At 36.1% G+C, this 21,655-nt stretch overlaps 1 protein-coding gene across 1 annotated transcript in view; it reads left to right on the top strand.

Annotated features, from left to right (window-relative positions):
• Positions 1–21,655, top strand: part of USP25 (ubiquitin specific peptidase 25) — a 141,245-nt gene that overhangs the window by 65,582 nt on the left and 54,008 nt on the right. The window contains exons 9-10 of the mRNA XM_024120127.3: positions 13,499–13,572; positions 17,586–17,734. Coding sequence (XP_023975895.1) covers positions 13,499–13,572; positions 17,586–17,734 — 223 coding nt within the window. The remainder of the gene's footprint in view (positions 1–13,498; positions 13,573–17,585; positions 17,735–21,655) is intronic.

A 21,655-nucleotide genomic window follows, 5' to 3' on the forward strand; every position in this document is an offset into this window, starting at 1 on the left:
TAGTCCTCTGCCTTTTCATTTTGTCTGTCCTTCTGTGATGCGGTTTTCATTCCACAGGCTGTAAGATTGTAGTTCTTCTTGCTTCTTGTGGCGGAGGCTATCTAAGAGGCTGTTGCAAGCTTCCTGCTGGGAGGGACTGGTGGTGGGTAGAGCTGGGTGTTGCTCTGTTGTCTTTTTGATAATAGCCATTCTGACAGGTGTGAGGTGACATATCATTGTGGTTTTGATTTGCATTTCCCTGATGATTAGTGATGTTGAGCATCTTTTCATGTGCCTGTTGGCCACCTGTATGTCTTCTGAGAAAAGTCTCTATTCAGCTCCTATGCCCATTTTCTTAATTAGGATTTTTTAAATTTATATATATTGAGTTGTATGAGTTCTTTGTATATTTTGTATATTAACCCCTTATCAGACATATCATTTGCAAATACCTTCTCCCATTTAGTAGGTCGCCTTTTCATTTTGTTAATAGTTTCCTTTACTCTGCGGAAGCTTTTTAGTTTGATGTAGTCCCATTTGTTTATTTTTGCTTTTGTTTCCTTTGCCTGAGGAGACATATCCAAAAAAATTTTTCTAAGATTGAATCCAAAAAGCCTACTGCCTATGTTTTCTTCTAAGAGTTTCATGGTTTCAGGTAGTCGTTAATACATTTTAAGTTTATTTTTGTATATGATGTAAGAAAGTGGTTTGATTTAATTCTTTTGCATGTAGCTGTCCAGTTTTCCCAACACCATTTACTGAAGAGGCTTTCTTTTCCCTATTGTATATTCTTGCCTCCTTTGTTATAGATTAATTGAGCATATAAGTGTAGGCTTATTTCTAGGCTCTCTGTTCTGTTCCATTTATCTACTTGTCTGTTTTTGTGCTGGTACTATACTGTTTTGATTTCCATAGCTTTGTAGTATAGTTTGAAATGAGGAAGCATCATACCCTTGGTTTTAGCTAACAATTTTTTTACATATATCTATTCTTTTTCAGATTCTTTTCCCATATAGGTTATTACAGAGTATTGGTTAGAGTTCCCTGGGCTATATAGTAGGTCCTTGTTGATTATCTGTTTTATATATAGTAGTGTTGTATATGTTAATCACAACCTCCTAATTTATCCCTTCCCCTCCACCTTTTCCCTTTGGTAACCATAAGTTTGTTACCTATTTCTGTGAGCCTGTTTCTGTTTTGTAAAGTTCATTTGTATCATTGTTTTAGATTCCACATATAAGTGATATTGTATGACACTTGTCTTTGTCTGACTTACTTCACTTAGTATGATAATCTCTACTCCATCCATGTTGTTGCAGATGGCATTATTTCATTATTTTTTATGGCTGAGTAATATTCCATTGTATATATGTACCACATGTTCTTTATCTGTTCATCTGTCAGTGGATATTTAGGTTGCTTCCATGTCTTGGCTATTGTAAATAGTGCTGCAGTGAACTTTGGGGTGCATGTATCTTTTTGAAGTACGGTTTTCTCCGGATATATGCCCAGGAGTAGGGTTGCTGGATCATACGATAGCTCTATTTTTAGTTTTTTAAGGAACCTTCATACTGTTCTCCATAGTGTCTGTACCACTTTATATTCCCACCAACAACATAGGAGGGTTTCCTTTTCTCCATGCCCTCTCCAGCATTTATTGTTTGTAGACTGTTTGATGATGGCCATTCTGACCAGTGTGAGGTGATACATCATTGTAGTTTTGACTTGCATTTCTCTAATAATTAGCAATGTTGAACATCTTTTCTTGTGTGTGTTGGTCATCTGTATGTTGTCTTTGGAGAAATGTCTATATCTGCCCATTTTTTTGATGGGGTTATTATTTTTTTATTATTAATTTTGATATTGAGCTGCATGAGCTTTCTTCTGTATTTTGGAGATTAATCTCTGGTTGGTTGCATCTTTTACAAATATTTTTTTCCGTTCTGTTGGTTGTCTTGTCATTTTGTTTATGGTTTCCTTTGCTGTGCAAAGGCTTTTAAATTTAATTAGGTTCCATTTGTTTATTTTTGTTTTTAATTTTCATTACTCTAGGAGGTGGATCCAAAAAGATATTGCTGTGATTTATGTCAAAGAGTGTTCTGCTTATGTTTCCCTCTAAGAGTTTTATAGTATCTGGTCTTAAATTTAGGTCTTTAATCCATTTTGAGTTTATTTTTCTGTATGGTGTTAGCAATTGCTCTAATTTCATTCTTTTATATATAGCTGTGCAGTTTTCCCAGCACCACTTATTGAGGAGACTGTTTTTTTCTCCATTGTATATTCTTGCCTCCTTTGTCATAGATTAATTGACTCTAGGTGCATGGTTTTATTTCTGGGCTTTCTATCCTGTTCCATTGATCTGCAAGTCACTCTTTGTGCCATTACCATACTGTTTTCATTACTGTAGCTAAAGTCAGAGAGCCTGATTCCTCCAGCTGAGTTTTTCTTTCTCAAAATTGCTTTCGGTATTTGGGGTCTTTTGTTTCCATACAAGTTTTAAGATTTTTTTGTTCTAGATAGGCAAAAAATGCCATTTGTAATTTGGTAGGGATTATATTGAATATGTAGATTACCTTGGGTAGTATAGTCATTTTGACAATGTTGATTCTTCCAATCCAAGAACATGGTATATCTTTCCATCTATTTGTATCATCTTCGATTTCTTTCATCAGCATCTTATAGTTTTCGGAGTACAGGTCTTTTGCCTCCTTAGGTAGGTTTATTCCTAGGTAATTTATTCTTTTTGATGTGATGGCAAATGGGATTGTTTCCTTAATTTCTCTTTCAGATCTTTTGTTACTAGTTTATAGAAATGCAACAGATTTTTGTGTATTAATTTTGAATCCTGCAACTTTACCAGATTTATTGATGAGCTCTAGTAGTTTCCTGGTACCATCTTTAGGATCTTCTGTGTATAGTATCATGTCATCTGCAAACAGTGACAATTTTACTTCTATTCCAATTTGGATTCCTTTTATTTCTTTTTCTTCCCTGATTACCGTGGCTAGGCCTTCCAGAACTATGCAGAATAAAAGTGGCTAGAGTGGACATCCTTGTCTTGTTCCTGATGTTAAAGGAATTGCTTTCAGTTTTTCACCATTGAGTATGATGTTAGTTGTGGGTTTTGTCATACATGGCCTTTATTATGTTGAGGTAGGTTCCCTCTATGCCCACTTTCTGGAGAGTGTTTATCATAAATGGGTGTTGAATTTTGATAAAAGCTTTTTCTGCATCTATTGAGATGATCATATGGTTTTTAATCTTCAGTTTGTTAATGTGGTGTATCACACTGATTGATTTGCAGATATCGAAAAGTTCTTGCATCCCTGGGATAAATCCCACTTGATCAAGGTGTATAATCCTTTTAATGTGTTTTTGGATTCAGTTTGCTAGTATTTTGTTGAGGATTTTTGCATCTATGTTCATTAGTGATGTTGGCCTTTAATTTTCTTTTTTTGTAGTATCTTTGGTATTACTATCAGTGTGATGGTGGCCTCATAGAATGAGTTTGGAGTGTTCCTTCCTCTGCAATTTTTGAAATAGTTTCAGAAGGATACTTGTTAACTATTCACTAAATGTTTGATAGAAATCACCTGTGAAGCCATCTGGTCCTGGGCTTTTGTTTATTGGAAGCTTTTATATCACAGTTTCAATTTTAGTGCTTCTGATTGCTCTGTTCATATTTCCTATTTCTTCCTGGTTCAGTTTTGTGAGATTGTACCTTTCTAAGAATTTGTCCATTTCTTCTAAGTTGTCCATTTTATTGGTATATAATTGCTTACAGTAGTCTCCTATGCTCCTTTTTATTTCTGTGGTGTCAGTTGTAACTTCTCCTTTTTCTTTTTTTCTAATTTTATTGATTTGAGCCATCACCCTCTTTTTCTTCATGAGTCTGGCTAGAGGTTATCAATTTTGTTTGTCTTTTCAAAGAGCTAGGTTTTAGTTCCATTGATCTTTTTTCTTTTTCTTTTTTTTTTTTTTTGGCGGTACGCGGGCCTCTCACTGTTGTGGCCTCTCCCGTTGCGGAGCACAGGCCCTGGATGTGCAGGCTCAGCGGCCATGGCTCACGGATCCAGCCACTCCGCGGCATGTGGGATCTTCCTGGACCGGGGCACGAACCTGTGTCCCCTGCATCGGCAGGTGGACTCTCTACCACTGCGCCACCAGAGAAGCCCCCATTGATCTTTTTTATTGTGTTTTTCACCTCTAATTTATTTCTGTTCTAATCTTTATGATTTCTTTCCTTCTGCTAACTTTGAGTTTTGTTTGTTGTTCTTTCTCTAGTTGCTTTAGGTGTAAGTTTAGGTTGTTTACTTGGGATGTTTCTTCTTTCCTGAGGTAAGATTGTATTGCTATAAACTTCCCTCTTAGAACTGCTTTTGCTGTGTACCATAGGTTTCGGATCGTCATGTTTTCGTTTTCATTCATCTCTAGGTATTTTTTGATTTCCTCTTTGACTTCTTCAGTGATCCATTGGTTATTTAGTAGCATATGGTTTAGCCTCCACGTGTTGGTGTTTTTTTTAGTTCTTTCTCGTATTTGTTGTCTGATCTCATAGTGTCGTGCTCGGAAAAGATGCTTGATACGATTTCAATCTCAAATTTATAGAGGCTTGCTTTATGGCTCATGATGTGATCTGTGCTGGAGAATGTTCCATGTTCACTTGAAAAGATTGTGTATTCTGCTACTTTCAGATGGAACGCTCTATAAATGTCAGTTAAGTCTATGTGATTTAGTGTGTCATTTAAGGCCTGTGCTTCCTTATTGATTTTCTGTCTGGATGATCTGTCTATTGATGTAAGTGGGCTGTTGACGTTCTCCACTGTTACTGTTTTCTGTTGATTTCTCCTTTTATGGCTGTTATTAGCATTTGCCTTCTATGTTGAGGTGCTCCTATGTTGGATGCATATATATTTACAATTGTTTTGTCTTCTTGTATTTTTCCCTTGATTATTATGTAGTGTCCTTCTTTGTCTCTTGTAACAGTCTTTATTTTAAAGTCTATTTTGTCTGATATGAATTTTGCAACTCCAGCTTTCTTTTGATTTCCATTTGTATGAAATACCTTTGTCCATCCCCTCACTTTCAGTCTGTATGTGTCCCTAGATCTGAAGTGGGTCTCTTGTAGACAGCATATATAAGGTTCTTGTTTTTGCATCCTTTCAGCCAGTCTCTGTCTTTTGGTTGGAGCATTTAATCCATTTATGTTTAAGGTCATTACCGATACATACTTACTGCCATTTTGTTAATTGTTTTGGGTTTGTTTTTGCAGGTCTTTTTTCTTCCCTTCCTGTTTTGTTCTCTTCTCTTGTGATTTGATGACTGTCTTTAGTGTTGTGTTTGTACTGCTTTTTCTTTTTTGTGTGTGTATCTATTATAGATTTTTGGTTTGTGGTTACCATGAAGTTTTGATATAGCAGTCCATGTGTATATACAAGATTGTTTTAAGTTTCTGGTCTCTTAATTTCAAATGTGTTTCCAGTTTTCTATATTTGTACTCGCCTCTTCTCACAATTGCTGATTTTGATACCATATTTATGTATGTATATTTTTCTACCTTTACTCTATTTTTGCCTTTACTGGTGAGCTTTCCCATTCGTAATTTTCTTGTTTCTAGTTGTGGCCTTTTCTTTTCTGCCTAGAGAAATTCCTTTAGCATTTTGTTGTAAAGTAGGTTTGGTGGTGCTGAATTCTCTTAGCTTTTGCTGGTCTGTAAAGCTTTTGATTTCTCTTTTGAATCTGAATGAGAGCTTTGCTGGGTAGAGTATAAGAATATACTTGTAGGTTTTTTTCCCTTCATCACTTTAGATATACACGTTAGTCCATTCTGGCCTGCAGAGTTTCTGCTAAAAAATCAACTGATAACCTTATAGGGATTCCCTTGTATGTTATTTGTTGCTTTTCCCTTGTTGCTTTTAATATTTTCTCTTTGTCTTTAACTTTTGTCAGTTTGATTAATATGTGTCTTGGTGTGTTCCTCCTTGGCTTTATCCTGTATGGCACTCTGTGCTTCCTGGACTTGGGTGACTGTTTCCTTTCCCATGTTAGGTAAGTTTTCAGCTATTATCTTTTCAAATGTTTTCTCAGGCCCTTTCCTCTCCTTATGGGACCTCTATAATATGAATGTTCATGCATTTAATGTTGTCCCAGAGATCTCTTAAACTGTCCTCATTTCTTTTATTCTTTTTTCATTATTCTGTTCCACAGTGGTGATTTTCACCAGTCTGTCTTCCAGCTCACTTATCCATCCTTCTGCTTCATTTATTCTGCTATTGATTTATTCTAGTGTGTTTTTTCATTGCAGATATTGTATTGTTGAACTCTGTTTGTTTGCTCTTTAAATCTTCTGGCTTCTTGTTAAACATTCCCTATATCTTCTTGGTCTGTGCTTCCGTTCTTTTTCCAAGATCTTGAATCATCTTTACTATTACTCTGAATTCTTTTTCGGTTAGATTGCCTGTTTCCACTTCACTTAGTTGTTCTTCTGGGGTTTTATCTTGTTACTTCATCTGGAACATGTTCCTCTGCTGTCTCATTTTATCTAACTTTGTATTTGCAGTGTCACAGGCTGCAGGATTGTAGTTCCTCTTGCTTCTGGTGTCTGACCCCTGGTGGGTGAGGCTGGTCTAAGAGGCTTGTGCAGACTTCCAGGTGGGAGGGACTGATACCTGCCCACTGGTGTGTGGAGCTGGGTCTTGTCTCTGTGGTGAGCAGGGCCCTGTCAAGCAGTGTGTTCAGAAGCAGCTGTGGGCTCAGGAAAACTTTAAGCAGCCTGTCTGCTGATGGGTGGGACTGTGTTCCTATCCTGTTGGTTGTTTGGCCTGCGGCATCCCAGCACTGGAGCCTAAGGGCTCTTGGGTGGGACCAGGTCTTTGCATCAAAATGGTGGCCTCCAGGACAGCTCATGCCAATGAGTACTCACCAGTACCTCTGCCACCAGTGTCCTTGTTCCTGCAGTGAGCCAGAGCCGCCCCCCACCTCCCCAGGAGACCTTCCAAGACCAGCAGGTAGGTCTGGCCCATGGCCCAGGCTCCTATGAAGTCACTGCTTTTTCCCCTGGGTCCCGGTGTGCACGAGACCTTGTGTTCACCCTCCAAGAGTGGCATTTCTGTTTCCCCCAGTCCTGTGGATTTCCTATGATCAAGCCCTGCTGGCCTTCAAAGCAAATGCTCTGGTGGCTCCTCCTCCTAATGCCAGATGCCCAGACTGGGTAGCCTGATGTGGGGCTCAGAACTCTCTTTTCTGTGGGAGAACCTCTGCAGTATAATTATTTTCTAGTTTGTGGGTTGCCCACCCAGCATGTATGGGATTTGATCACGAATACGCCCCTCCTACCTTCTCATTGTGGTTTCTTCCTTGTCTTTGGAACTACAGTATCCTTTTTTGGTTGGTTTCAGTCATTTTTTGTCAATGGTTGTTCAGCAGGTAGTTGTGATTTTGGTGTTTGTGTGAGAGACGGCTAGCTCAGGTCCTTCTACTCGGCCATCTTGTCTGCTCCTAGATAGCTTAAAGAGCACTGACTTTGATGACAAAAACCAAGTCCTAGCCAATCTGCCAACTAGCTGTGTAAACTCAGACAAGTTGTGCCTATCTGAGCAATAATTTTCTCATTCCGAGAAAGGAGTTGCACTTACATGTGCTTTCCCACCAGGCGCTTAAAACCAAACTCACAGGCCCTGCGCCACCTCAGACCGGTTCCAGCTGGGTTACTAGGGGCAGCTTGATACTTTTGGTTTTGCTCTTTTTTCTCAAGATTGTTTTGTGTATTCAGGGTCCTTTGTGTTTCCATACAGATTTTAGGATTATTTGTTGTAGTGTTGTGAAAACTGCCTTTGGTATTTTTATAGAGATACATTGAATCTGTAGATTGCTTTGGGTAGTATGATCATTTTAACAATACGAATTCTTCCAATCCATGAGCACCATATATGTTTCCATTCGTTTATGTCTGCAGTTTCTTTCATCAGTTTCCTAGTTTTCTGAGTACAGGTCTTTTACTTTCTTAGTTAGATGTATCATTTCTTTTTCTATTTTAAAATTATGGCCAGCCTTGTTGTCCAAAAGCATAATAACGTAGTCTGCAATGAGATTGAATTAAAGTAAAAATATTCTAATTATATATTGTTAGCAACTAGGAGATGCTTCTAAAATTTTATATAGCCCTCCTCATTTGTTCTCAAATTCTCAGGGGAAAAATAAGTTTCCAAATTATATCCACTTGATCTTTTAAGGAAAAATCCAAACAAATTATACTTAAAAGCCAGATTCTTTTGCCCTTTGGTTGCAGTCTAACAAAAAAGAAATCATTTTTGACTTTTTGAGTTTGTTCCGCCTTTACACTACAGGCATGTCTTTTCTGTGCCTGAATTGAGTTGAGGTTCTTCAGGTGAAGCCTGTATTCTCTTTCACTTGTATGTGTGTAGTTCTTTCAGTCCTTCAAATGTTGAATTTCATATACTCTAATTTTAGATTTTGAAGGATTATTAGGACCCATGATTAACATTGATCTCTTACTTTTGAAATTTTGAAACAAAAGTAGAACTTCAGCCCTTTAACTTTCAGTCCAGCTATAATATTCCTAGATCTTAGTGCAATCCAGACTCAAGTTATTGTTGCTAAAGACTGTAGCAGAAAATCTGGATAATGTCATAAATGGAGGCAATCATCATGGTTTTAGTTCTGCCAAGATGCCTGTCATTAAGGGCCAATTGGTCTTAGACAACTACTTATAAACTTACGTTGGAAGAAATCTCTCGAGATTATGGCGCTAAATCTACAGTATCTGAGGGAAAATATTCTGTTGGAAACTGTCTTGAGAATGTGGCATTGAACAAAGCCGCTTCCTTCTTGGCATGTTTAGAAATTTATGATGCTAACGGATCTGGTCAGGTGCCCTTCTTTTCTGTCCACCAAAACTCTTAAGTTACATTTTTCTTAATGAGCTTCAGTTCGCTGGCCCTCAGTGCTGCATTGAATGTAAGCTCTTTCTAATAACATATTTTTGTGCCCAGTGGTTGCTGCCATTGCATTTTGGTATGGGATTGCTTAGGCCTGTAAAACCTGCTTTCTAGGTAGTTTCTTTCTTCTCTTCATGTTAGCTTCATTTGTAAGTCTCCCCATCAGATTGCTGAACTGAATCTGCTGTTGATGCTTCTGAAACCTGAGTTCCAGCATCCAGTGAAGATCATCATCTCTATGATATGCTCTTTCCTCAGCTTTTGAAAGTTCTAGGCCTTGAGTATATTTCTTTCTGCTACTTTTTTTTTCTGGGTGGGATAGCCTTTTAAGGTTCAGTTACATATACGTGTTTTTCATTCTTCTTTAAGGAAGGCTTGGCTGAATTTTTAATATAATAATAAAATAATAATTTTAATTTTTTTAACCTGCTTCTTTGCTTCTACCTTCTTCAGGACCAGCTCTGTTTGATGGACGAGTATCTTCTCTTTCTCTTCTTTTGACTTTGTTTTCTGCCCTGTAAATTTATTTTTGTCTAACCTGTTCCTCTATATTTTCTTGATAGCACCCTCATAATGAGAGCTAGTGAAATATGAGTTAGGAGTATGCCCAAGTAATTTATTGTTCAAACATGCATTGTCCACCTTCACCTCTTTTGTGTTGCAGAATTCCACCAGGGTTCTGTCCTGTCAGACCAGCAGACAGCCCATGTGTGGACTTGATCTATGATTGTCCACCCTGGCTCCTCTTTAGTAAAACTCATGTTCCTTGTACTTTTCCTTAGAGTTCCAACCCCCAAAATTTATTGAGCATGTTTCCTCAGAATGTGAACAATATCTGTATCCCCATCTATGATTACTGAGTCTCTTTGAAGTTCTCTCAGTAATTCTTTGAATGCTTTACCCTGAAATCCCTAGTTCCTCCTCAAATCTATCCAGATTTTCTATAAGCAGCTCATATAGTAACCTATCTGCAACACAACTCCCTGATTACTTTTTATCTCTTGCCTTAGAAGACTGCCACTTGACTGTTTCCTGAATCCTGGTTATTTCTGAAAGGATCATTCGTTTCTGATTTTGGAGATCTTTCCTTATTACTCATTTACTTTTGAAAAATTTCTTTGGGTCCCAGTGTCAACTTTTCTGATCTAGTAACTAACAAGTTCTCTCCCCGTTTCCTAAAACTGTTTTAAAAGAAGCTAGAACTTTCCCATGTCATCTAAAATTGTCTTGTGTGAAATATGTCCTTCTCTGCATTCATTTCTCAGTAGTTTTGTTTTTTTCTTTACTGTTTATGGAGCTAAAACTTTTTGAACCACTATGCTCTGCCTATCTATAACAGAGCTTTCTAGTTGTTGTGCCATGGTAAGCCAGATTATAGGTATGTGGAGGTATTGATCCTGTTTCTGTGATCATGAGAAAACATGTGGTTTTATTCCAGAGTTCTCTGTATATATTATCTGTGTGCCAATGACATTAAAAAGATTGGGAAGCACTGAGTGGGTTACTCTGCCACTTGCCCTAGATCTCTGAACTCTTTCTGTGTCGACCTAATTCCCAAGGCTAAGGTGTCCCTGATACAGGTTTTCTTTAGTGATTTCTTTTGGCCTTTGCTATTTGTGTCAATCTAGCTTTCCTTCATGCAAGTGGTGGGTATATCATTTCCGTTATATCAATAGAAGTCTCACATCTTTTAAATTGCTCTTCACTTATGTTCCTTACATTTCTGTTGATAGCCACAGTCTTAGTCCCTGATATTCAAAGCTTAAATGCACAGTAAAGAGTAAGACCTCTGAGAGGTTGCAAAGAAGGACAGGGTAAACAAGTTCTAGAAGATTGGTCTGTATGACTCCTTAGGGAAGGTCAGTGTGCGTACCACAGGTCAGTGGAGAGCAGACCAAAATTCAGATACGAAGATTTGGAAAGAGAATTCAGAATTAGTCGAGCAGCTCTTACCCAGTTTCTTCTGCCAAAGTCACCAACCTGGTATGTCACTGCTCTTTCTATGCAGTATGTACGTGACAGTAAGGAGAGAAACCAGGAATGTTGCTTTTCTACATGGAAATATGACGTGTGGAGATGGAGATACTAATATTTATGTATAAAGATTCATAGACTTTTACATCAAGAGAGACAATCTTTGGATTCTTCCTCTCCCCCATATCAGTCTCAAGTCCTTTTTATTGTCACAGTGTAAAAAATAAGGTGTGAAATAAACTGTTTTCATAGAGTTAAAATGCCCAGAGATAAAGTATGCATAGTGGGAGGATTCATGGGTTTTAGAGGCAGGCTTGAGTTTGCTTTTCAGTTTGAGCACTTACTAGTTGTGTGAATTTGGGCAAGTGACTTAGCGTAGTCTACAGTTTTATTACCAGTGCAATAGAGGTAAGAGTGCCACCTGCTACCATTTAGGGTGGGCTAGATAATCCTGTGGCAACATCCCCAGAACGTCAGAGGTTTATGTCATAGTCTTAGCTATGCCCAGTGAGTGTGAGCAAGGGGCTCTGCACATCCACTGACAGGGCCTTACGCTGACAGGGCTTCATCTCATCACAGGATTCTGGGATCACCGCATCAGCGAAAAGTATATTGGCTCTCAAAGTTACAGCCCGGAAGTGGCACACATTACTTCCACTCACATTTTGTGGTGCAAAGCAAGTCATGTGGTTTTACTTAACTTCAAAGTTAATGGGAACACCTCATACCCATTAGGATGGCTGCTATCAAAAAACAAAAAACAAAAAACCCTCACCAAACCAAAACCAAAACAAAACAGAAAACACGTGTTGATGAAGATGTGAAAAAATTTAAACTTTTGTGCACTGTTGATGGGAAGGTAAAATGGTGCAGCTGCTGTGGAAAACATGGTGGTTCCTCAAAAAATTAATACTAATATAATTATTTGATGGAGGGAATCCTTTCGCAGTGTATACATATGTCAGATCTTCACATTGTACTTTAAATACCTTACAATTTTGTTGGTCAATTGTATCTATAAAGATGAGAAAAACAAGAATTAATCACATGATTCAGCAATTCTACTGCTGAATTTATATCCAAAAGAATTGATAGCAGGGTCCCAAAGAGATACTTGCACACTCATATTCATAGCAGCATTAGCACAGTAGACAAAAGGTTGAAAGCAACGGATATGTCCATGGATGAATGGAAATACAAATGTGTTATACACATACGATGGAATATCCTTAACAAGTAAGGAAACTCTGATACATACTACAACATGGATGAACCTTGAAGACATGATGCTAAGTGAAATTAGCCAGTCACAAAAAGACAAATGTATGTCACTGATATGATGTGTCAATAGTTGTCAAACTCAAAGAAACAGAAAGTTACGATGGTGGTTTCCAGGGCCTGGCGGGAGGGAGGAATGTGGAGTTGTTTAATCAGTTTCTCAAGATGAAAAATAGTTCTGGAGGTTGGTTGTACAACAGTGTGAATATACTTAACACTGCCCAACTGTAAACTTAAAAATGGTTAAGATGGTAAATTTTATATTGTGTGTATTTTATCACAGTTCAGATTTTTTTGAAATTTCAATAAAAAGTAAATGGGAAAGTGCTTCTTACTATATACCTAAAAGCAGAGGGACAGAAATCTTTTGAATAGCACTGATGACCACCACACTACCTCATAGGATTGTTCCAGAGATTAAGTGGAGTACTTCCCACCAATTATTTTATGGTTTAAATGAGGGTGAATGTAACACATATATCAAGAGACAGATAGTGTCCTTCTCTCTTTTTAAAAATAAATCAGTTTTACTAATTTAAACACAAAATTAATGAAGAAAAAGTCTCTCTGCAGTTGTGGACACAACATACTTTTATATAGCAAGGCCAAAATAAACTTTGTGTTTTTAGACCACACGGTACAAAGCATTAAAAAAAAGTTAAAAATTGTCAGTTTCTATTTGCTTCAAGCAAAAAAGAAAAACAACAAATTTATATGTTAAAAATTTGGAAAAATTCACAGACGACTAATTTTACCAGCAACATGAAACTTTATAAAAGATTGGAGTTTCTCTTTAGCTAACTAGGTTGAAGCTGGTGTTTTTCTCCTTCACTGCTGATGGCTAGTGTTCATTCTTCTAGGGAAATGTGGGAAATGACTTATTAAAATTTTATAGAAATTTATTTTGATTAAGAGTGGCTTTCCCTCCTTCCCAACAAGTCCAAATACGCATGTATTGTATAGACTAAAAGTTCAATATCAAAATGATAATGGAAAGATGAGGCACTTCGTGAATACAGACTCTACTCAGGTCTTCTTATAATGAGGTCCCACTTAGTAACTCATTTTAACCCTTACAACAACCTTGTGAGTTCCATTACTGTTATTATCCTCAGTTGACAGGTGAAGAAACGGTAAATAAATTTAAGTACCTTGGCCCAACACTGTAAGTCGCAGCGCCAAACACATGATAACCACATAAATGTTATTGTCTTGGCATATATTATTGTTCTTTTAATGTTTTCTCTATTATTTACACTTCTAAAAATTAAGAATTATAACCACATTTATATTTTTAACGTGATTTTTAGGGATGAAGAGAAGCCAAAGAACCCCATGGTAGAGTTGTTCTATGGAAGATTCCTAGCCGTGGGAGTGCTTGAAGGTATAATTACACGTTTACTTTTTATTACAATTGAGATATTATTAGCTGTTAGCTCCATTGTCATGATAGTGACTTTATTTGTGGAATGGTTTTTAATTTTAATTTGACTTACTCTTTCTAGTAGTTTCTGCTGCATTGCCACTGCTAATCATTTATATAAAAAGCAAAGAATTGAGTGCATGTAAAGGAAAGTACATATTGTCATATGCTACTTGGTACTTAGTTAATGTTGTCCTGATGTTCTTTGCCTGGGACGGGTTCTGTGATACTGTGAATTGTTAGGATACAGGGATTAAGGGGGCAGTTGGTGGATCTTTAAAAAATAATATTGGAGTTTAATACTGGGCTTGGTATGATGGTCACTGTTTTTGAGGGTTTCAAGTCTATGCATGTTGAAAGCTATACTTAGCAATTTAGCATAGTCAGGGTATTGCAGGGTTTCCATTTTAGGGGTGATTATAACATTCTTCAGAATATAGTTTTAAAGAAAGAGTTGTACCCTGTCTTTTGAAAAATCAGTTGAGTGCTGCTATTCCTGTTACGTAAAATCCAGACCTCACCAGTTACTCTTTGGTTTTCCTAACAAGGGCAGGGAACTGACTCATAAGATATACTTCAAGTAATAATATTACTAAGTCCCAAAGCATACATTTTTGAAAAATTGTTATTCCCAAATGACCCTATACATCAACTTTTGAAAGTTCATCCAAATCATCCAAAGTATAAAATTTGGGAAATTAATTTTTCTTCAGTATCTTAAGTGATGGATTCCCATGAAGTTTTGTTTGAATGTAGTTTTATATTTGCGATTTGGAAAAAGGTAGACACTAACTCAGGATTTAATCAGACATCCTAAAGGTTATATTGAGGTGTTAGTACATTTTGTTTGCCTCAAATGCTAAATATTCATTATATAAATAGTGGAATATTTTGTATAGTGCATGTATTCCAATTTGGGATGTCCACACTGTCATACCAGTTTTTATTTGAAGTAGAACACTGTATATAGCAGTATAGGGGCTCTAATCAGGTTGTGACTGGGCACTATTTATAATACTTCTCATGAGCACTTCTACCTATATTATCTGGATTCTTAAAAGTGATTATTAAAATTTCTCAATCAGTGAAGTCTTTGTACTTGGTTTTGGTAAGTGTTTAAAGGCTACTGTGCTGCATAAATGTGATTTTAATACATTTCCAGGTGAACTATGTGTTTGCTTTGTTAACAGTTTATTTTAGAACACTATTATTTTTACATATATCTTCTTAATGCCTTTTTTTAGACTAGTGACTCTCAATTAGGGGTGATTTTCAGTTTGTTTACTTAAGTACTCTGTTGCAAAACTTCTTCAACTCTTGTAGAATTTCTAGGCCATTGACCCCTCCATTCTGTTCTTCTCAGTCTTTGCTTTACTTCCTTTCTTGTCCATTATGATCATCCTTATACATTTCTAAAACTCTTTACCCTCATTCCCTTCTGGCACCACCTCTCTGGCTAGTCTCTGACCCTCATGGAACTATTCCTCTTCTCTCTGCATGTACTGAGAACCTGACCGTTGCTAGGAGAAAGTCACTCAAAGGAGCTAACTGTATTGGATCATAAAGTTGTAGTGACTCTAAGCTTCATTGGTCCCAAGCCTGTAACCCTACCTGGCAGTCATCTTTGTTTTCTTTAATCACTGTCTTCTTTCCCATTTTCTGCAATAACAATTTCCAGTTTTTCTACCTCTAATCTAATTTCTTTGTCTCTTCATTTTCTGAGAAAGATCTTAACTCATATTTCATGGATTTACCATGAAGTTAATGAAGTCTAACCATGGGTCCTGGCTAAGGCCCTGAATCTAATTTTGTGCTTATAACTTTTTTATCATAGTTCTTAAAAGTGAGTTCCTCATACATATGAGCTTCAGGCTTCCCAACTTGGATCCATTCCAGCCTCTACCACATTCTTTTATTTGTCCCTCCAGGTAATAGAGGAATTATTTAGTCTAATATCAGTGGCTATTCATTACATGTGCTCAGAATCTCATCCTTTCATGTTTTCACTCAGGCCTTATTCTGTCCATTATCTTGCTTTTTTTCTGTATCTTTAGTTTCTTCCTTTCACTGTGTCTTTCTCATCAATATTTAGACATGCTCTGGTATTTCACATCTTTAAAATTAAAAAAAATCTCCCTTCACATGCTCTTTTTCAGTCAATCTTATTCAGAAATAAACTCCTTTAAAGTGAGGAGTTTGTTTTCACCTGCTATCTCTCCAATTCTTCTACCTGTCCCACTTTCATTTTCTGTCCGCAGACCTCTTCTAAAAGGGGTCTTTTTAAGGTTATTGATTTCTTACATGTGTGTTAGTCCATTGGATCCCTCTCAGTTCTTATTGAATTCTTATCAACTATTAATGCTGTTGACTCCACTCTCTCCTTCTCCCCCTTTTTCCCGCTCTTTCCTTAAAAACACTTCTCTGGCTTCTATCACACCATATTCTCTTGGCTTTCTCATGCCTCTGTGGGTACTTCTTATGAGTTATATTTATAGTTCTTCCTGTATCTAAAGGTAGGAGATCCTTGGGAATCAGCTTAGGTCCTCTTCCTCTTCCTGTCAGATAGTTCCTTGGGCAGTCTCATTCACTTCCTTGGTTTCCTGCTATCAATAAGCTAGCAATTCTCCAATTTATAGCTTCACACCAGTCTTAGTTACAGACTTATTTATGTCCACCTCTTTTCAACTTGAAATCTTATGAGCCATTCGAAACCAGTGATTTTCCCTGCTGCCTTAAAACAAAAGTAAAAAAAAAATCCTCTAGTCTTCCTTCACTGGTGCCCCTTTCAGTACATAAAAATCAATTCAGTTGTTCATGCTAAAAATCTGAGTATCATTCTTGATACCTTCCTTTCTCTTCTATTCCCCATCCTGCCTATGAGCCATTCAATCAAGTCCTGTCGGTGCTCCCTTTTGTATATATTTATAAATGTGTGTATGTCATTTCATCTGTTTTTATACACTTTTACTAACACCCTATTCAATGCTACCTTTATTTTTAGATAGATTCTATAATAGTCTCCTAACAGTCTATCACTCACTTAACACAGAAACCATAAGGATGTTTCAGAGATATGAATCTGAGCCTCTTATTCCTAGATTTAATTATTCAGTGACTTTCCATTGTATTCAGAATATACTGGAAAAAAATTCTTAACAAGGGCTACTAGGCTTTGTTAAGAATTTGATTTTGATCCCTCACCTAACTCTTCATTGTCATCTCCATCTTGCTCCCTTAAGCTATACTTTCCTTCCCTTAATTCGTTAAAACATGCCAAGTTCTTTGCAGCCTGAAAGTCTTTGCATGTGCTGTTGCTTGGCCAAGAATACTCTGGCTCCCCGACGTTCTGGCCTGGCCAACTCCCATTCACCTTTACAGTCTCAGCATAAATGTCATTTTGCTATGGAAGTTTTCCCTGCTTCACCCTCCAGCCCTAAAAACTAGGTTTGTTCCCCGTTTTTATACCTTCTCACAGCACTCTGTCTCACCACCCCTTTTATAACATCTGTGATAATAAACAATTGTTTGTTCATAATTATATGTACAATTAATGTGTATAATGTCTTTTTCCAGAAGAGGATAGGAGTTTCCTCAGCTCAGAGACAATATCTCTTTGCACTGCTATATATGTTCTCAATGTTAGCACACTCTCTTACCCTTAGAAGGTACTTTTTTAAAGAATAAACATATATATATAAATATGTATGTTTATATATATACATACATAATATGTACTTACATATGCATGTATATAATTACATACACACATAGGGGTGTGTAATATCTATAGCATAGCTGGATGTGAATATACATATGTACATGTACAAACCAATAGGAAATTTATACCAACTACTACTGTCTGGAGCATAAACAGTTATAGTTTTCAGGTTCAGGAGATAATTACTACATACATCTATTTACTTTTAGTAGCTAAAAGGCCATATTGAGGAATATTAATTTCCCCCCTCTTATAGGTAAAAAATTTGAAAATACTGAAATGTTTGGTCAGTACCCACTTCAGGTCAATGGATTCAAAGATCTACATGAGTGCCTAGAAGCTGCCATGATTGAAGGAGAAATTGAGTCTTTACATTCAGAAAATTCAGGAAAGTCCGGCCAAGAGGTGAGTTTAGCATCTTTATTCCCCTTCCCTTCAGGTCTTCCTTAAAATGTTGTGAAGTGCAATTTAAGGCTCTAAGGATATAGCTAGTAATAATTGAGAGAATACTCAGAAAATGTATTTGGATTTAATTATGATAATTTATACATATTTGGGAAACCTGCAGTGTCAATATAGTCTATAATCTAAGTTAAATTTTCATTTAAAATTTTTCTCAAAGTTTGATTTTAAAATCCTCCTTTAGGACACTGTTCAGTCTTTTAAGACTTTTCAGTCATGGTACCAGCCATTACAGCATGCTAGTCCTGGAAGTAAGGAAGAAAAACACTGATGTTAGAGTGGAATTTTATATAGACATATGTTACTTACATCAAATATTGTTGGAATATGTCCACACCCAAGTAGGCAACACCACACTCCCTTTCTTGTAAAATTACTGTGTGATCGCCTGAAGGGCAGATGAAAAAACTTGCTTTCTCAAGAAAGAAAGAATTTTAAAAATATATTACAAACCTATTTATCCGTCTCCACTGGTCTCTGTCTAATAACCTATCTCCATCTCTCAGTTCATCTCTCTAGCTCCATCTGTATATCCTTCCATCCATATATTCTTCTAGAATAATAAAGGACAGATTATGTGCGCCAAAATCAGTCATCATCAGGCAATTGCTGATAGCTGTCTAGATGTAAACTCCATGCATGAGGGTGGGGGTCTTCATCTGTGCCATTCACTACTGTATCCCTAGGACAGTGTGGTGACTGCAGATAAAATTACATAATACATATTGACTGACTGAATGAAATGTCTCTGTCATATTAAAAAAGTTTCCAAGGTCTTTATTCTGAATAGGTACTTAATAAACATTAAGTGATGGCATCTCTGTTTATCTAAAAAGGGACTAGGTTCTTGTATTTTTCAGAATAAATTGCTTTTATTTGAGTTGTATGCTTTTTTAAAAAGATGTAATTCTAACGCCATCCTCATTTCCTTTTCTTCCCTCACATACTCAAAAAAGGAAATAAATAATATTTACTATATTTTGGCTGTGTTTTTGAGAGAGAGAAAATATTTGAAATAGTTTTTCTCTCTGCATCATCGAGCATCTATTTCAGTGATTCTCAACAGATACCTAGACCTCACTTCAAAGCTATCGAATCAGAATCTAGGGTAGGGATATGGTTATATGGCCACCAGAGCTCCACAGATGACTCTGATATAGACCTTTAATTAAGGATACTTAAATTAAGCTTATTTATTTTATTGATTGGGAAACAAATCTGTAAAGATTGGGACTTTCCAAGGATCCCAAAATGGAACAAGTGAGCAGAGCCCCATAAAGTGCGATCTGTTTCCTATTAAACAAAAGAATGATGGGTTTGGACAGGGAAAAAAGGGATGGCATTTTCCTCACATTGTCAAAGTAGCTTATAAATGAAACACACTATGGTTTATTGGTACATAATTTAATAATTGGTAAATAATCTTTCTCACATATTCCTAGCTTTTAAAAATGTTTTTCTTACATTGACTCTGATTGTCATCATTTATTTTTTTAAAAATCTAGTTTGTCCTCTGTCTTTGGCTTCATCCTCTGAATGCCCTATACTACAATATAAATTTTCTGCCTAGGTTTTCCGATCTAACCTAAGATACACAATGGTTTGTTGTCATCTCTGAATTCAATTTCTAAGCAGTCTTAATAATAGCAAATTTGGTTACCTGTGATTCCTAGTACCAGTTGTCTAGATTTGCTGAACACAGTAGTTTCAATAATAATTCAACCTGGTTTAAGTGACTATCACCGACTAGAGCAGAATATCTTAAAAGTTTTCAGTAACACCCTTAAATTATAGTCTTATTATGTCCTTCAGAAAAGCTATTTTGTTTCTCTATAAAGACCAATGAGTAGCATTTTAGGCTTGTTTCTAAATTGGCATAATCCCCAATGTTAATACCTTTTATCTCTTACACTATTATTTAATAAAAATTATTGATTTTACTTTGATACAGAAAACATCTATTTTTTCTTTTTTTTTTTTTTTTTTTTTTGCTGAAATAGCTGGGGCCAACGTTAAAACATCCAGTGGGCTGTAAGAGTTTACATTTCTGTAATGACGTACCAAGAGGCAACTGAATAAATTAAAAATGATTATATGTAAGATAATTACTTACAAAATATTTTTCTAAGTCATAAATTTTAATTAAATGGTGTGCCATTTGTAGATGAGTTATACTCTCCAAGAAACCTGGAGCTATTTTTTGATTGCCTATTGGAGAGAAAGAATTTCAAAGAGTAAACACCTCACTTCTGGTGTGGGTATTCACTACTAATAATATGATGTACATCCTTTTAGACAATTGCTATGCATCTACAAATATTGTATTTGTCTGTTCATACTGTCCTGAGACTTGCATTTTTTTACTTACCAGTATATTGTGAGCATCCTTCCATGTCAGTATATAGCTTTACATCATTCTATTTAGAACCTGCATAGTATCACTGTAGCCCGTATTTGTAAAATTAAATTGTTGTAATTCTTCTGTGAGACAGTAGTTGGACAAAGAATTATTTCAAAGAATGTCTTCCTGTAAATAGCCTTGAGCACTTAGGAATGAAGGATAGTTAGAAGTGGAATCTTTAGGTCACAGGGCATACTCATTTAAAAATGTAAGTACTACCAAATTTCCCTTCACAAAGTTGTACCAAGTTATAATTAAAGTGCTGAGAGAAATTTTACAGAGCTTTAACTAAAAAACTAAGTTATAGAAATAATACCTACGTGTACTATATTAGATATATGGAGATATTATATAAGAAATATGTAGGGCAAAGGAGTGAAGGCAATTAAATGACTGAAACTAATTTTTGAATTGGAATTGCAAGTTTTCTCTTCTCGTGCTTAGTTTATATCCTAGCTTTGTTTGGTGTTCTGTGGGGCATTTGCAATGATAGGTCTGTTTTTTCTTGTTCCTCCCCCTGCCCCATATTCATGTAATCTTCCAAAAGCAAGGTAGTTAAAACATATTAATATAAAAATCAGCTATTTACTCATAAAAATGGCCACATTCTCTCTAGAAAATATTTTAACAGGTCAGATTTATATTTACAGTAAATTCAGGAGTATTGCTGTTGCCATTGCTGATTATCTAAGTTATTTTTTCATTAACTGCAGAAATCTATTACCCCGTCAGTTCATTTTATAATTTAGTAATAATAATAGTAATCATAATGATATGTGTTTTGAGATATGGAGTATATAAGCATCATTTTTACCTTTAATGACCTGTGTCTCACAGCATGGCATACCGGTTAAATTAGGGATAAAGTATAGAGTTTTACTGAATGGAAAAATATTTTGAAAGAAAAAAAGTCTCATTGTTTTATATTATTTGAAATTCTACTTATGTACTGCTGTACTTATGATCTAAAAATCACAGAGCTAGACATACCATAATATTTTTGTAAATGAATTTAGGGAATGGTCTGGCTATCTCTTGTCCTGATCGGCATTATAATGAAAAAGTGAAATCCTTCTACTCCTGTAGTAGGAAAAAACTGTCACTGCTGTTGGAGGAAACAGATCCACACAGAGACATATTACATAATATATTGTGAACATTCTTTCATAAGATATGGAACCTATTTCCTGGACTATTTATGGTTTACAGAGAAGCATACCGCCAATTTGGGTCATTTCATTTCTGTTGGCCATTGTAGGTTCCCATGAATTAAAGTATGTTAACTATTTAAAGTTAATACTTAGATTTAATTTTAAATAGTAACATTTAAAGCATTGCAAGAAAAAATGAAGGTAATAGTACTTGAAATCTACTTGTTGGAGTATTATAAAATGGAATAGAGAATATCATCCTAAGGCATCAGATGTTTTCCTTGTGATATGTGTGGGGTATATTTTAATTCT

This window comes from Physeter macrocephalus, chromosome 1 (assembly GCF_002837175.3).
Source record: "Physeter macrocephalus isolate SW-GA chromosome 1, ASM283717v5, whole genome shotgun sequence".
Classification (NCBI taxonomy): domain Eukaryota; kingdom Metazoa; phylum Chordata; class Mammalia; order Artiodactyla; family Physeteridae; genus Physeter; species Physeter macrocephalus.